The sequence below is a fragment of the Schistocerca americana genome, chromosome 6, assembly GCF_021461395.2.
Source record: "Schistocerca americana isolate TAMUIC-IGC-003095 chromosome 6, iqSchAmer2.1, whole genome shotgun sequence".
In the NCBI taxonomy this organism is placed as follows: domain Eukaryota; kingdom Metazoa; phylum Arthropoda; class Insecta; order Orthoptera; family Acrididae; genus Schistocerca; species Schistocerca americana.
In genome coordinates, this window is record NC_060124.1 from 486,361,020 (window position 1) to 486,377,209 (window position 16,190).

Here is a 16,190-nt window from a genome sequence, read left to right on the forward strand (position 1 = left end):
CAACTTCTTCTCCCCTCTTCTCTATGCATCTCCTCCCCTCCCTCTCTCCGTTCATTACATCCTTCCTGTCGGCTCACCTCCTCTTTCTCGGACTTGCAGCCTTATTTGTTGGTGTTGCAAAAGAAACTTTGATGGGAAACTGAAGTCCCTTGAAATGAATTGGTAAAACGGTTAGGATCATCGGTATACACTATACGGGGTGTGGGAGATATGTCTTCTGGTGCTGTAACTATCAGGACAGTGGCTTCAATGACAGTATATCGCATGGTTTTAAACTGCGGATTGGAAGGATTAAACAGTTTCAGACGATTCAAATCCTGTATTGTAGAAGTAGCACTACCAGTAGTAATCTAATTACAAAGCGATGAGCCATAAATAAAACTTTCCTGTTTTGTATTAAAACCGATTCTGAGGAATAAAACGAAACAGCACATACCTGCGTACGAAAATTTTGTTTAAAACTGTATGTGAGGAGGAATATATATATATATATATATATATATATATATATATATATATATATATATGAGGAGGAATATATATTAGAAACAATTCAATTTTTCTAATGGTTTAAATGCCCTTATATCATAGTTGAAGTTGACTGTGAGGAAGAAAACTAAACCACACATTTTCATAGCAAAACATTTTTTTTCTCGCAGTCGGATTTAACAGACAACTTCCCGCAATGTTGTTTAAAGAAACTGTCTATCTGTCTGAATTATAATCATTGTGCAAAAACTTGAAGTAAATCGATCAAGAACTTTTCGAGATTTTTGCTGACATTTGCCTATTATTATATTTACATATTACATATACTTAAAAATATATAGTCTATGGTCGTCAAAATTTTATTACAGTACCTTGTAAAAATTTGAAGTAAACCGATAAAGAACTTTTCGAAATTTTTGCTAATGACTATATTACATACATCTTTATATGCAATGTATGTTTAAAACATATGGACCCTATATCCGTTGAAACGTCTAGTAAAGCATAGAGTAAAAATCTGAAGTAAATCAGTCAAGAAAATTTTGACATTTTGTTAGCAACATATCGCAAATATTTCTATAATGTAAGGCGCCATTGATATGCGGATTTCAAAGATTGAAATGATGGGCAGGAGCCCGGCTTTGCAGCCCATACACAGAGTGTCTTGAGTTTCAATAGTGTATTTATTTTAAACCAAAGGTACAAATATTTCAATGGAGCTACTGACAGGGAAGACACCTTCATTAGCAAAAACTGAGCACCAGAACTGAGAAAGAAAAAGCACTTATAGCTTAGATAACTGTAAAATTACCAAAGTATTACAAGCTCAATAACTTTTAGTCACTTACTGCCCGCAGTTTGGCAGAAAAATGGCCGATGTATCGTCCGGTTGGCCACTCTCTCCCTATACAGGCTCTCTAGCGCGAGACACTCGCGCACATTAAAACTCGAGGATACATACTCATGAGCATCAAAATCATTAAAAGTTGTGCTAATTCAAACCTTCTGTCTTAATAAATAAAACATATCAGAACCATTTAAAAACACCTAAGTGCAATAAAAAATATGAAACCAATTTATCTGTGTCCTAGTGTCAAGCAGATGAAGCTTGCGCTACGGAACACATCTAACGAGAGAGGGCACTAGTGTTATAAGCGAGAATCTCGCGTAACTTAAGGGTAAAATACATACTAGCGAAAACAACCAAAATGATAAAGTATAACGAAATCATCTGTCGTTGTGAATAAAAACATAACAGAGTCATTTAACAACACATACACATCGAAAGCCACAAACAGCAAACATCGAAAATACGTAAAATCCCAACAAGACAGGAAAAGCGCATCTCACCAGCAACAACAGGCAAGGAAACGAACTTCTAGTCAGCCAGACTATATTACATTAAAGCAAGGAGGAGTTTGAAACTATCTAAAAAGTTTTTGTTTCTAGGCTTTCTTTTTGAGAAAGACGGTTGAAAATCTCTAATTCTTCGAGCAAGTCCGATCTGTAACCCTTACTCAATTCGTGATGCAACTCTAGGTCATCCAGTTCACGTGGCGTATGCTGTAAGAGCCATAGATGTTCAGCAAACGTAGAATTATATACATTTCCCCCATTTTTACCTAGCATGTGTTCTTTATACCTTACTTTAATGGGTCTACCTGTCTGTCCAATGCAATAGTTTGGGCAGTCGTTACAAGTAATTTTGTAAACTCCGGATTTAGTGCCAAATTCTTCCCATGCCCCAATAGTATGAATCGCTCTTTGTTTCAGGCTATTATTTACGGAAAAGGCAACTATGAGCACGTCCGCTTTTTTCAGGCTGGAAAATGACATCTTCCAAGCACGTCCAGTTATGTCCATTATCACACAATAAGTTACATGAGCGTCGCAATGCAATTGCAGTGTACACACAACAAAATGTAAACAATTTTGACATCGTCGCCTGGTATTAAAGCAATAGGATGGAGCAAACGGCTGCCGGTGTTAACAACGTCCACAATACTCGAAAACTTGTTAACTACTTGCCGCAGCTTTCTGGAACAAACACCATTGCCATTCTCATTTACGCTATTTTTGGATTTTACTGTCAATATAGTACACATATATTTATGTAGTATATTTTTAAAAATATGTAGTCTATGTCCGTCCGAACATTTAGTACAGTATTGTGTAAAAATCTTAAGTAATTGGTCAAGAACTTTTCAAGATTTTTGGTAACAACGTTAAACAAGGCCTTTCCTTTTGTAGCAGTATAGATATATTATGTATGTAAAAGTATGTGTAACGTATGTCCGTCCAAATGTTTAGTAGAGTATCCTGTAAAAATTTGAAGAACATTGGTGAAGAAATCTTCGGGGTTCTTGGTAACAACGTTAAATAACGACCTGTCATTATAATTATAGGTTACGTTATTAGGAAGTTCCCGAACACTGTTCTTTAGTACCCTATGTCACACCTTGTGAGAAGAGCGTGAGTTGTGATAGTAATGGCACAAACTCGGCAGTCGCTGCGGTGGCTGAGGCGCGGCATCACGGAGGATCAGCTGGAGCACGAGATGGCGCTGATCGAGGCCTCCCTGGGGCGGCACAAGGCCAAGGCGGGGGCGGGGGCGGATGCGGGGGCGGAGCGGCCGGCGCTGGAGCGACAGGCGTGCTCGCGGGCCGCCGTCGTCGGGCTGTGCCTCATCGTCATGGTCGCCGTCAACCAGCAGCTGTGCGGCCTTTTCGCCGTCATCAACTACGCCGTCTTCATCTTCGAGGAAGGGGGCAACGCCCTGTCTCCAGAGCTCGCCACAATCATCATGGGGCTTCTACAGGTAACGTGCAGCGTTGAGGCCACACCGATGCAAAGTACTTTATTTATAGGCCCAAAATTAGTGTCATCAAAGAATTGCCATCGTCACTTATTTAAATTATATTCCAGAGTAACAGCAAATACTTATATTCGTGATATTTTTAATCGTACAGCGTAGCATAAACTTGCGAATAATAAAGGCAACAGTTTCCATTCTGTGTGGCATAGACTGCTTGGGGCTGCAGAGGGAACAAACGCTACCTTTCTCACTTAGTGCAGTCACTATACCTGTGCCTTGTGCTCCATACTTAGCGTCTACAAGGGTGCAAAAGACACTCCGAAGTAACAAACTCGTGCACTACTGGGCATTAAAATTGCTACACCAAGAAGAAATGCAGATGATAAACGGGTATTCATGGGACAAATATATTATACTAGAACTGGCATGAAATTACATTTTCACGCAATTTGGGTGCATACATCCTGAGAAATGAGTACCCAGAACAACCACCTCCGGCCGTAATAACGGCCATGATACGCCTGGGCACTGAGGCAAACAGAGCGTGGATGCCGTGTACAGGTACAGCTAGCTGCCAATGCAGCTTCAACACCATACCATAGTTCATCAACAGTAGTGACTGGCGTATTTGACGAGCCAGTTGCTTGGTCACCGTTGTCCAGACGTTTTCAAATGATGAAAGATCTGGAGAATGTGCTGGCCAGGGCAACAGTCGAATATTTTCTCTATCCAGAAAGGCCCGTACAGGACCTGCAACATGCGGTCGTACATTATCCTGCTGAAATGTAGGGTTTCGCAGGGATCGAATGAACGGTAGAGCCACAGGTCGTAACACATCTGAAATGTAACGTCGACTGTTCAAAGTGCCGTCAGTGCGAACAAAAGATGACCGAGACGTGTAACCAATGGCACCCCGTACCCTCACGCCGGGTGATACGCCAGTATGGCGATGACGAATACACGCTTCCGATGTGCGTTCATCGCGATGTCGCCAAACACGGCTGCGACCATCATGATGCTGTAAACAGAACCTGGATTCATCCGAGAAAATGACGTTTTGCCATTCGTGCACCCAGGTTCGTCGTTGAGTACACCATCGCAGGCGCTTCTGGCTGTGATGCAGCGTCAAGGGTAACCGCAGCCATGGTCTCCGAGCTGATAGTCCATGCTGCTGCAAATGTCGTCGAACTGTTCGTACAGATGGTTGTTGTCTTGCAAACGTCCCCATCTGTTGATTCAGGGGTCGAGACGTGGCTGCACGATCCGTTACAGCCATGCGGATAAGATGTCTGTCATCTCGACTGCTAGTGATACGAGGCCGTTGGGATCCAGCACGGCGTTCCGTATTACCCTCCTGAACCCACCGATTCCATATTCTGCTAACAGTCATTGGATCTCGATCAACGTGAGCAGCAATGTCGCGATACGATAAACCGCAATCGCTATGGGCTACAATCTGACCTTTATCAAAGTCGGAAACGTGATGGTACGCATTTCTCCTCCTTGCACGAGGCATCACAACAACGTTTCACCAGGCTACGCTGGTCAACTGCTGTTTGTGTATGAGAAATCGGTTGGAAACTTTCCTCATGTCAGCATGTTATGGGTGTCGCCACCGGCGCCAACCTTGTGTGAATGCTCTGAAAAGGTAATCATTTGCATATCACAGCATCTTCTTCCTGTCGCTTAAATTTCGCGTCTGTAGCACATCTTCGTGGTGTAGCAATTTTAATGGTCAGTAGTGTATATTCGTGATATATTTAATCGTACAGCGTGGCATGAAGTTACGAATAATAGAGGCAACAGTTTCCACTCTGTGTGGCATAGACTGCCTGGAGCTCCAGAGGAAACAAACGCTGCCTTCCTCACTTAGTGCAGACACTATCCCTGTGCCTTGTGCTTCATACTTAGCGTCTACAAGGGTGCAAAATACACTCCGAAAGAACAAAGTAGTAAATGATTCGTTTAAATGAAATATAAGTGTTTTATAATTATAGATTCTGCGGTAACCCCCTCATCCTATCCCTATCAGGCCACCTAACTTTCAACATTAATCTGTAGCATCACATCTCAAATACTCCTCTTCTGCTCCGGTTTTCCGATAGTCCATGTCCTACCATACATTGCTGTGTCCCAAACGTACATTCCCAAAACTTTCTTCCTCAAATTAAGACCTTTGTTTGAGGCTAGCAGATTTGTATTAGCAAGGAATTCCCTTTTTACCAGTGCTAGTCTGCTTTCTGAGTCTTCCTTGCTCCGTCCGTCATGCGTTATTTTCCTGCCTAGGTAGCAGAATTCCTCCTGACTTCATTTACTTCGTGATCACCAATTCTGATGTTAAGTTTCTCGCTGTTCTCATTTCTTCTACTTGTCGTTACTCTCGTCTTTCTTCGATTTGTTCTCGGCCCGTATTCTGTACTCATTCGGATATTCATTCCATTTAACAGATCCTGTACTGCTTCTTCACTTTCACTGGGGTTAGCAATGTCGCCAGCAAATCTTATCATTTACATCCCTTCACCCTGAATTTTAATCGCAATCTTGTACCTTTCCCGCCTTCGTTCTTGTAAATACTGATTGTTACCCATACCGTGCGGTTCTAGGCGCTACAGTCTGGAACCGAGCGACCGCTACGGTCGCAGGTTCGAATCCTGGCTCGGGCATGGATATGTGTGATGTCCTTAGGTTAGTTAGGTTTCATTAGTTCTAAGTTCTAGGCAAGTGATGACCTCAGAAGTTAAGTCGCATAGTGCTCAGAGCCATTTGAACCATTTTGTTACCCATCTCTTCCTACAGCTTACTCCTATTTTACTCATAATTTCTAACATATTGCATCATTTTACACTGTCGAACGCTTTTTCCATGTCGTCGAACCCTGTGAAAGTGTTTTAATTTTCCTTCAGTCTTGCTTCCCTTAACAACCACAATGTGAGAGCCGCACGCGGTGGCCACGCGGTCTGAGGCGCCTTGTCACGGTCCGTGTGGCTCTACCCGTCGTAGGTTCGAGTCCTCCCTCGGGCATGGGTGTGTGTGTGTAGTCCATAGCGTAAGTTAGTTTAAGTAGTGTTTAGGCTTAGTGACCAATGGCCTCAGCAGTTTGGTCCCATAAGACCTTACCACAAATTTACAGAATTTTCCACAATGTGAGAGCTGCCTCTCTCGTGGCTTTACCATTCCTAAAACCAACTTATCATCTGATAGACCCCCAATTTTCTTTTCCATTCTTTTGTTGTTATTATTGTCAGCAACATGGATGCATGAGCTGTTAAACTGACAGTTGGATAATTCTCCCACTGATCGTCGTATAATAGATACTCAATTTTCTTTTCCATTATTCTCTATATTATTTTTTTGGCAATTTGGATGTATGGCTGTTAAGCTGATTGTGCGATAATTCTCGCACTTGTCAGCTCTTGCTATATTTAGACCTGTCTGGATGATGGTTTTTTTTTCGAAAGTGTGATGGTATATTGCCAGTCTCATACATTATACACACCTACCTGAACAGCAGTTTTGTTGCCACTTTCCTCAATGATTTGAGATATTACGATGGAATTTTGTCTATCCCTTCTTCCTTATTTGATCTTAGATTTTTCAAAGTTTTTTTAAATTCTAACTCTAACTATCGACTATTTCTTTTCTGTCGACTCCTATCTCTTCTTCTATCACGTCATCAGACATGTTCTCCACGTCACAGAGGCCTTTAATGTACATTTTCTGCCAGCCGAAGTGGCCGTGCGGTTCTAGGCGCTGCAGTCTGGAACCGCGAGACCGCTACGGTCGCAGGTTCGAATCCTACCTCGGGCATGTATGTATGTGATGTCCTTAGGTTAGTTAGGTTTAACTAGTTCTAAGTTCTAGGGGACCAATGACCTCAGAAGTTGAGTCCCATAGTGCTCAGAGCCATTTGAACCATTTTTACATTTTCTATCTATCCGCTACCTCCCCTGCATTCAACCAAGGAATTCCCATTGCGCTATTAATGTTACGACCCTTTATTTTAATTTCAACGAAAGTTGTTTCGACTTTTCTATACGCTGACTCAGTCCTTCCGACACAGATTTCTTTTCCAATTTCTTCATATTTCTCATACACCCATTTCGCCTTAGCTTCCCTGCACTTCGCATTTATTTCATTCCTAAGTGACTTGTATTTCTTTATTTCTGAATTGCGTTGAACACGTTTTTTACTTCCTCCTTTCGTCGATCAACTGAAGTATTTCCTCTGTTACCCATGGTTTCTTCGCAGTTTCCTTCCTTGAACCTGTGTTTTTCTTTCCAACTTCCGTGATGTCCTTTTTAGAGATTTGCATTCCTCTTCAACATAACCGTTGTATGCAGACTATCTGTAACTGCTTAAACCAGTTATGTTGGCCACTGATGCATCGTATACAGGGTGAAAAGTATTTAAACCGACAGACTCTAGGAGGTTGTAGGGGACATCAGAATAAATATTTTTCACGAATGTCATTTTTCCCAATGAGGATTATTTAAACCTGTGGAGGCCGTAATATGCACTTCAGTTGTAGGCAACTGCTGTCCACCAGTGTAGTAGCACATTTTCTCTGTTCACTAATGGAGCGATACACATGGAGCGAGTACACTGGTATGGTTGGTGCGTACTACGTAGCGCACCACAACGGACGAGCTGCACAGCGGGTTTATCAACAACAATATCCTAATCGCCGTATCCCGCATCATACGACCTTTGCTGCTGTGTACCAACGTCTGCGTGAGACCGGGTCATTTAGCAGATTACCTTGACAGGGACGCCGTCGCACGGTAAGAACGCTGCAATTTGAGGAAGCTGTCTTGCAGCATGTGGAGCGGGATCCTTCAATCAGCACTCGTGCAATTGCACGTAACATGGGGACGAATCAGAAGAATGTAAGAAAAGTCCTTCGAGAGCAATTGTTACGTCCATTTCACTTACAGTGTGTCCACAACCTGGTACCAGTTCATTATCCACTCAGAGCACTGTTTCGCAGTGGTGCCTGGAACAGCGTGAAATGCATCGTACATTTCCATTCTCTGTGTTGTTTACCGATGAAGCAACGTTCGCGCGTGATGGAATCGTCAGCATGCACAATTCGCATGTTTGGAGTGAGGATAACCACCATGCCAAAGTTAATAGCGCTCATCAAGTGCGGTTCTTCGTTAATGTGTGGGGCGGTGTTGTTGGGGACTGTTTTATTGGGCCGTATCTCCTACATAGGCCATTAAATTGCAGGCACTATTACAATTTTCTCGCCAGAGCACTGACAGAATTGCTGGAAGACTTCCCGCTCCTTACAAGACAACGCATGTTGTTCCAACACGATGGGGTGCCGGCACATTTTAGTCGTCGTGCGCGTCGATTCCTGTACCGACGGTTCCCAGAAACGTGGATTGGCAGAGGTGGTCCTGTACGATGGCCTTCTCGATCCCCACATATGTCCCCTCTGGACTTTTTTGTGTGTGAGGATCTGGTTGCCCGGATAGTAGCAGCAGCAGGACCAATTCAGGATACTCCTGGGGTTTTTGCCCTTGTAGACAGAACACGATCCGACGGTGTAACCTTTGTTTACGTGTCAATGGAGGCATTTTTGAAAATCTACAAAAAAAATGGTTCAAATGGCTCTGAGCACTATGGGACTTAACATCTGTGGTCATCAGTCCCCTAGAACTTAGAACAGACCGAACTAACCTAAGGACATCACACACACCCATGCCCGAGGCAGGATTCGAACCTGCGACCGTAGCAGTCGCGCGGTTCCGGACTGAGCGCCTTAACCGCGAGACCACCGCGGCCGGCTGAAAATCTACAGTCATTGAAATTGGGTTGTGTTAATGTGTTGTCTCTTGGTCATAAAAAAATGGAAAAGTGTTTGTTGGTTTAATTAATTTGCTGCCAGAGAAATCTTCCTCTGCCGGTTTAAATATTCCTCATAGGAAAAAATGACATTAGGGAAAAATATTTGTATTGATGTCCCCTACAACCTCCCAGAGTTTGTCGGTTTAAATGTGTGTGAAATTTTATGGGACTTAACTGGTAAGGTTATCAGTTCCTAAGCTTACACACTACTTAACCTAAATTATCCTAAGTACAAACACACACACCCATGCCTGAGCGAGGACTCGAACCTCCGCCGGGACCAGCCGCACAGTCCATGACTGCAGCGCCTTAGACCGCTTTAAAAAAAATAAAAAAATAAAAAAAAATCTCATTTTGTTCGTTTTCGTTTCTTGTATCTGCTCGGGGCGAACGTCGCAAGACACCCGTTTCAGTTCGTCGTTGATCCATTAACTCAGTTTTTTTTATTACGGAGGGTAGCTAACCGTCTGACCGAACACGCTGAGTTACCCTGCCGGCTAAGTGCTCGGCTAATCCCGCGCGGCTGTCGGTTTAAATACTTCTCACCCTGTATATGGAGGTGATAAGCCCTTCAGCATCAACTAAGGCCTGAAGATGGTTCATTGAAGCGCCGAAACTGGTACCTACATAGTAAATGACACAAAGAGGACGGCTGTAGGTGTTTCATTTTCTTACTGGAGTGAACGGCTCTAGTCCCCCGGACCTCCAGTCAAAAGGTTGGACATACAAGAATGTCTTTGGGTTTTCTGGTGGATTAAAAGCATCGCGCCTTTAAGTTCGTGCCAAATTTTGAACTTCTGCAAAACTTCGCCAATTTTGGAGATTTTGCGTTATTTATGTGTAACACTTCTGGCACTAAATGTAACTGAGTTTTCTCTTTTGATGCTAGTCAGTTGTCAGGATGAGCATTACTGCAAAGGGCATTTGATTCTAAAGCTTTATGTCAGGGTGAAAAACACAAAATAAAATACTTTTTTTTTCTTAACAACATGTGGGCAGGGTGGGTTCTTCCTTGGCTCGGGTATGAGGTAGAATGAAACAGCATTTTTACATAAGATAAATTTTATTGAAGATTTGTACAACGCTTTTCTTACTGGATTGTCCTGGCTGGGTAGAGCGGCAGCTGTGTCGTTTGTGAAGCCTTCTGCTGCGGCAGCGGCGGCGTCTGATTACGCCTGACGGTGTGTATTTCGTGTCGCCGTCTCGCCCAGTTGACTGGAGACGCGCATCGTGGTGACCCGTTTAATTATTGAGAACGAAGTCGTGAATCGGATGGTGATAACTCGGATGTGGCGTCCCAGTGTTTCTCTTCTCTAAGCGACCGCGTGTGTCAGTGTTGTGCGACGGCCAGCGGAGCGGCGCGGCGGGCGAAGGCTAGTGTCCCGGACTCGAACAACAGACTCCAGCTTGCCAGTCCTCGGCTTTCCGATCTTCATCCCAGCTCACAGGTGATTGCTGATGTGAGGCCGTCTCCTTCCCGTCCTCACGAGTCACCGGGGTACGTAAAAATCAGTCTTCAAATACCTTTTAGTTCTGTCTTCTGGCGGCGAAGGTGCGGCTTGCTATTCCATCACAGCGGCGGACTTGGTGCTTCTGTGTACGATGTAGTCTCTTCCTGCATGACGGTCTTCAGCTCCGAAACTGAACTGAAACTACTCTTCTTGTCGGGCCCACTGCGTCTCGCGTGTTTATTCACTTCAGTTCGCTGGAGGTGAACGACTTCACGGTCATTGCCTCTTCTGTCACGCTGAAAAGCTTCTCGAAGAATCTTCTTAACGTTGGTCATTGGCTCTTGGAATGTAGGCGAGGGCCGTTGATCACATGTGACAATTGAGAAACACGTGAGCCGGTCGGGCGATGCCCTGACGGCTGAATCGACAGTTTCCGCTTCTCTCCTGAACGTGCTGACTTCAAGCGCCGGCCATTGCCACTGCTGCTTTGTCCGCTGTTTGCCAGTGTCTAATTCTTCTAAACTAAACTAAGTTTTTCATTTATTTTCTAATTTGTACTTCACACTGATTTCACTAGTTTATTTACCTATCTTAAGTACCACTCAACATTCCTCCACTCTTCGGAGAAATTCGCCCTCGAATTTACCACTCAACATATGGCATGCTACTAACAAGGGAACCTCCCCATCGCACTCCCCTTAGATTTAGTTATAAGTTGGCACAGTGGATAGGCCTTGAAAAACTAAACACAGATCAATCGAGAAAACAGGACGAAGTTGTGTGTAACTATGAAAAAAGTAAGTAAAATATACAAACTGAGTAGTCCATGCACAACATAGGCAACATCAAGGATTGAGCTCAGGAGCGCCGTGGTCCCGTGTTTAGCGTGAGCAGCTGCGGAGCGAGAGGTCATTGGTTCAAGTTTCCCTCGAGCGAAAAGTTTACTTTCTTTATTTTCACAAATTTATGATCTGTTCGTTCGTTCATTGACGTCTCTGTTCACTGTAATAAGTTTAGTGTCTGTGTTTTGCGACCGCACCGCAAAACCGTGCGATTATTATTGAAGTCGCGAGCTATATTTGCTGGATTCATATTGCCCACGGAGTACACCTCACGTATTTAATGCACTCTCGTCCAAAGTAGCGAACAGTCAACTGAAAGCCAGGGAGCCTCGTTAACAGGAATACTCTCTCTTCCGTGCGCTGTAGTCGAGTGACGTCCTGTGTTTCGATGTTTGTTTAGGTGTAGCGTCCCCATACTACGGCGCAGTTACCTCGCATCGGACAGACAGATAATAATTGTCTGAAAATAAAAAATTAAACTTTTCACACGAGGGAAGACTTGAACCAGGGACCTCTGGTTCCGCAGCTGCTCACGATAACCACGGGACAATGGCGCTTCTGAGCTCACACTCTCCTAGATGTTGCCTATCTTTCGCATGGACTACTCAGTTTGTTTATTTCGCTTATTTTCTTCAGTTCCACATAACTTCTTCCTGTTTTCTCGATTGATCTGTGTTCAGTTTTTCAAGGCCTATCCACTGTGCCAACTTATAACTAAATCTGAGGGGGGTGCGATGGGGAGGTTCCCTTGTAAGCAAGAAGCACTTTGTACATTAAAAACATACCGAACTGACTATGAAGGAGAGTAGTGGTGGCCATTGTCGCAAGTGTGTCTGTACGCGTAGGTGGCCGGCGGTGCCCTGTCCACCCCGCTGATGGACTACGTCGGCCGACGCACGATATTCTTCGTGACGAACGTGTTCGCCTCGGCGTCGCTGATAGCCCTGGGCGCGTACTTCTACCTGCGGATGGAGACGGCCACGGACGTATCGTCCGTGGGCTGGCTGCCGGTGCTGTGCCTGTCGCTGTTCGTGATGGTGATGGCCGTGGGCCCCGGTCCGCTGCCCTACGTGCTGGTTATGGAACTGGTAGCGCCGCGCCTGCGCGGGCTCGCCTCGGTGCTCGGCTTCTGCACCATCTGGGGGCTGGCCGCCCTCATGAGCAAGCTCTACCCCTTCATGTCCGACGCCATGGGCGAGTACGGCTCCTTCTGGTTCTTCGCGGCCGTCAGCATCGCGTGCACCGTCGTCGGACTGGCGGCGCTGCCTGAGACCAAAGGCCGGCCTCTGGACAGCATCCTCAGGGACCTCAACGGCGGCAGGAGTGTCTTCACCGTCAGCTCCTAGTTCCGACCGGCCGACGGCACGGCGATACGCGATCGTCTCCGTCAAGCTACGTGTACTGTAGTGCAAATTGCAGTATTTATACAATTCTTTCATAATGAAAGTATCGACATAGGTGTGCTACGCTTCCTGACTATGTACGAATCACAGCCACGCACTCCATAATAAACATGCTGAAACGGCTCATTTGTTACCAAAGTCATAAAACCGTAGCTTAACATCTACATCTATACTCAGCAAACCACCGTGAGATGCGTGACAGAGGATACGTCCCATTGTACCAATTATTAGACTCTCTTCCCATTCCACTCTGGTACAGATCGCTGGAAGAATGATTGTCTCAATGCCTCTGTGTGTGCAGTAATTATTCTAATCTTATCCTCACGATCCCAATGTGATCAATACGTAGGGAGTTCCAGAATGAGATTTTCACTCTGCAGCGGAGTGTGCGCTGATATGAAACTTCCTGGCAGATTGAAACTGTGTCTCCGACCGAGACTCGAACTCGGGACCTTTGCCTTTCGCGGGCAAGTGCTCCACCATCTAAGCTACCGAAGCACGACTCACGCCCGCTCCTCACTGAAGTAAGGCTGTGAGGACCGGGCGGGAGTCGTGCTTCGGTAGCTCAGATGGTCGCCGGCACGGTAGCTCAGCGTGTTCGACCAGAGAGCCGGTTGGCTTCTGTAATAAAAAACTGAGTGGAAGGATCAACCACCGAACTTGAACAGGGTGTCTTGCGACGTCCGCAACGACCGAACACAACGATCAATAATGAACAAAATGCAAAAAAGAGAAAAGAGATGGTAGAGCACTTGCCCGCGAAAGGCAAAGGTCCCGAGTTCGAGTCTCGCACGGGCACACAGTTTTAATCTGCCAGGAAGTTACATAGAGAGTTGTAGGAGGGCCGCCGATGCACCACATTTTTTTCTTCAAAAATTATTTATTGAACACAATGAAACGTACACACAAGAAACACTGATATTTCTTCCACACTTCCTATTTTTCCACGTAATCTCCTTCCTCTCCCATGGCCTTCCTCCAGCGGGACACAAGGCTGTGTATGCCCTGTCGGACCAAAAATGGTTCAAATGGCTCTGAGCACTATGGGACTTAACTTCTGGGGTCATCAGTCCCCTAGAACTTAGAACTACTTAAACCTAACTAACCTAAGGACATCACACACATCCATGCCCGAGGCAGGATTCGAACCTGCGACCGTAGTGGTCGAGCGGTTCCAGACTGTAGCGCCTAGAACCGCTCAGCCACTCCGGCCGGCTTACAGACGTCATTTTGAAACATTACTGCAGCTACGCTATCTGTTGGAGGTAACGAAAAATTTGCACGCACACTCCAGAAACTTCAAATAATGCGTATATAAAGTTTCGCATTCCTACCATTGTTGTTGGATGAGAAAAAAAATGTGGTGCGTTACTTTCTGGGCGATCCTCGTAGTATATTCCTAGAGACATCATTTAAAGGCGGTTCTCGAAACTTTGTCGGGATAGTTTACGTCTGTCTTCAAGAGACTTCCAGTTCAGTTCCTCAAGTATCTCTGTGACACTCTCCCACGCATCAAATAAACGTGCGACCATTCTCTATACACCTTCAATATCCCTCTTATTCCTATTTGGTACGGCTCTCACACGCTTGAGCAATATTCTAGAACCTGTCGCACGAGTAATTTGTAAGCGTTCTCCTTTATTATAATATGAACATTTAGCTACATGAAACACACAGACACCCATTTCCGAGAAAAAAGCTATTGTAGAATTTGGTAGAGTCACGACAACAGATACATGTAAGAAGTTAGACTAAATTAAGACGTTCCAGTTTCAGCATTCCATTTTCCTACTCCAAGGTAGTTGAAGATTTCTTGACCGAACAGCAAACATTTAACACTAGAGTTATCCAACATGTAGGGACAAACAGTTCAGACAAGAAGCGAAGGCACCTGAAAAGTGGAGCTACAGAAGAATGCTGGTGATTAGATGGATAGATGAAGAAACTAAGGAGGAGGCTCTGAATTGAAGTGGGGGAGTAAAGAAATTTATGGCGCAACTCGGCCAAAAAAAAAAGGAAGCCACTTTTCAGTATACTCAATATCGGAACTTAACTAGTCGTACCGAAGGACAAACAACATCCACTCTCTCATACCTCGCTTCTCATATCACGCAGTGCAAAAGAGAACAGATAATTATACTACTGCGAGAGGTGGTGCACTAGACTCTTCACACCTCTGTAGCAGTCTTCAGTACTTAATTTTACAACAAACCTCGCAAATTATTTATTTGCAGCTCCTTGCGTGATATGTTCTACCACTGGGAACAAATAGGAGCAAAGGCTGAATTATTCATCAAATAAAGATTGCTATAAAAGTTAATTTAGTAATTTTCATTTTCTTCGATGTATTATAACTTATTTGTTGGCTCTACAGCAGGAGGTATATTTCTGCTTGCAGGAGAATATTCAAGTTTTTTGTTTAAAATATGTACGCTGAAATAACTTGCTGCAGACACTTTATCTTTCATATAGCATTTAATTCTCTTCATTAGGGGACGTCATAATGTCAGCATTCAAATATGTCTGAAGTTCAGAATACGGCGTGGCATACACAGTGCAACAACTTCCTCTCAGCTACATACGACAATCACTTCCTACAACTACTTTTACATGTACCAACGAAATCCTTTTACGCAACAAAGGAGTCACTTATCGATAACCTTTTCTTTGAAGTTACTCTTACAGTTTATGGTTAACAGTGTTAATGTAAATGTCTTCAATTGCACAGTCAAAAGCTTTAAGTAAATCTAATATAAGAGAAATAATCAACTTTCTTAAAAATAATGAAATTAAAATCATTTATGTGAGATCCATGTTTGAAAACATATTCAGTATGTAACAGAACAAGACGATTTTATTGGAGGGGTTAAAATAATACAGAACGTAAAACTACAGTTTCAAACTTCTCTGCATCCTATAGTAAATTCATAGAATGCATCAAGTAATCAATTTCTTTTAATTTAACTGCAAGTACTATACGTAGCCAAAGATGAGCTATCGAGCACTTCCATTACACTCTGTATTTTAGTTCTTCATCCAGTCATTCACAGATTTCCTGTGATTTTCCTACATTAAAGACCAACACCGATAGGGCTCCATTAAAGAACGACACCATCGATTTTCTGTACCTCAGAGCCGAGCTGGATTTGTGTCAGACTACAAATTCGAAAGTCTGGGATTCAAATATGAGTAGACCAAGAATTTTACAGTTAATTATCGTTTCGTTCACGTTTGCCGATGATCTGTATATGTGCAAAACGCCAAGTTGCGCCATGGTTTGGAACCTATGCTAAACTCACCTATAATTAGCTGGGTAAGTCAACTGAGAGGTAAAAAT

The 16,190-nt window shown here is 44.0% G+C and overlaps 1 protein-coding gene across 1 annotated transcript in view; it reads left to right on the forward strand.

The window, feature by feature from the left end:
• The window catches only part of LOC124620237 (facilitated trehalose transporter Tret1-like), a 65,031-nt gene extending 52,055 nt beyond the window's left edge, over positions 1–12,976 (forward strand). The window contains exons 4-5 of the mRNA XM_047146905.1: positions 2,996–3,307; positions 12,296–12,976. Of these exons, the coding sequence (XP_047002861.1) occupies positions 2,996–3,307; positions 12,296–12,796 (813 nt within the window). The 3' untranslated portion in view covers positions 12,797–12,976. The remainder of the gene's footprint in view (positions 1–2,995; positions 3,308–12,295) is intronic.
• The last annotated feature ends 3,214 nt before the right edge of the window (positions 12,977–16,190 follow it).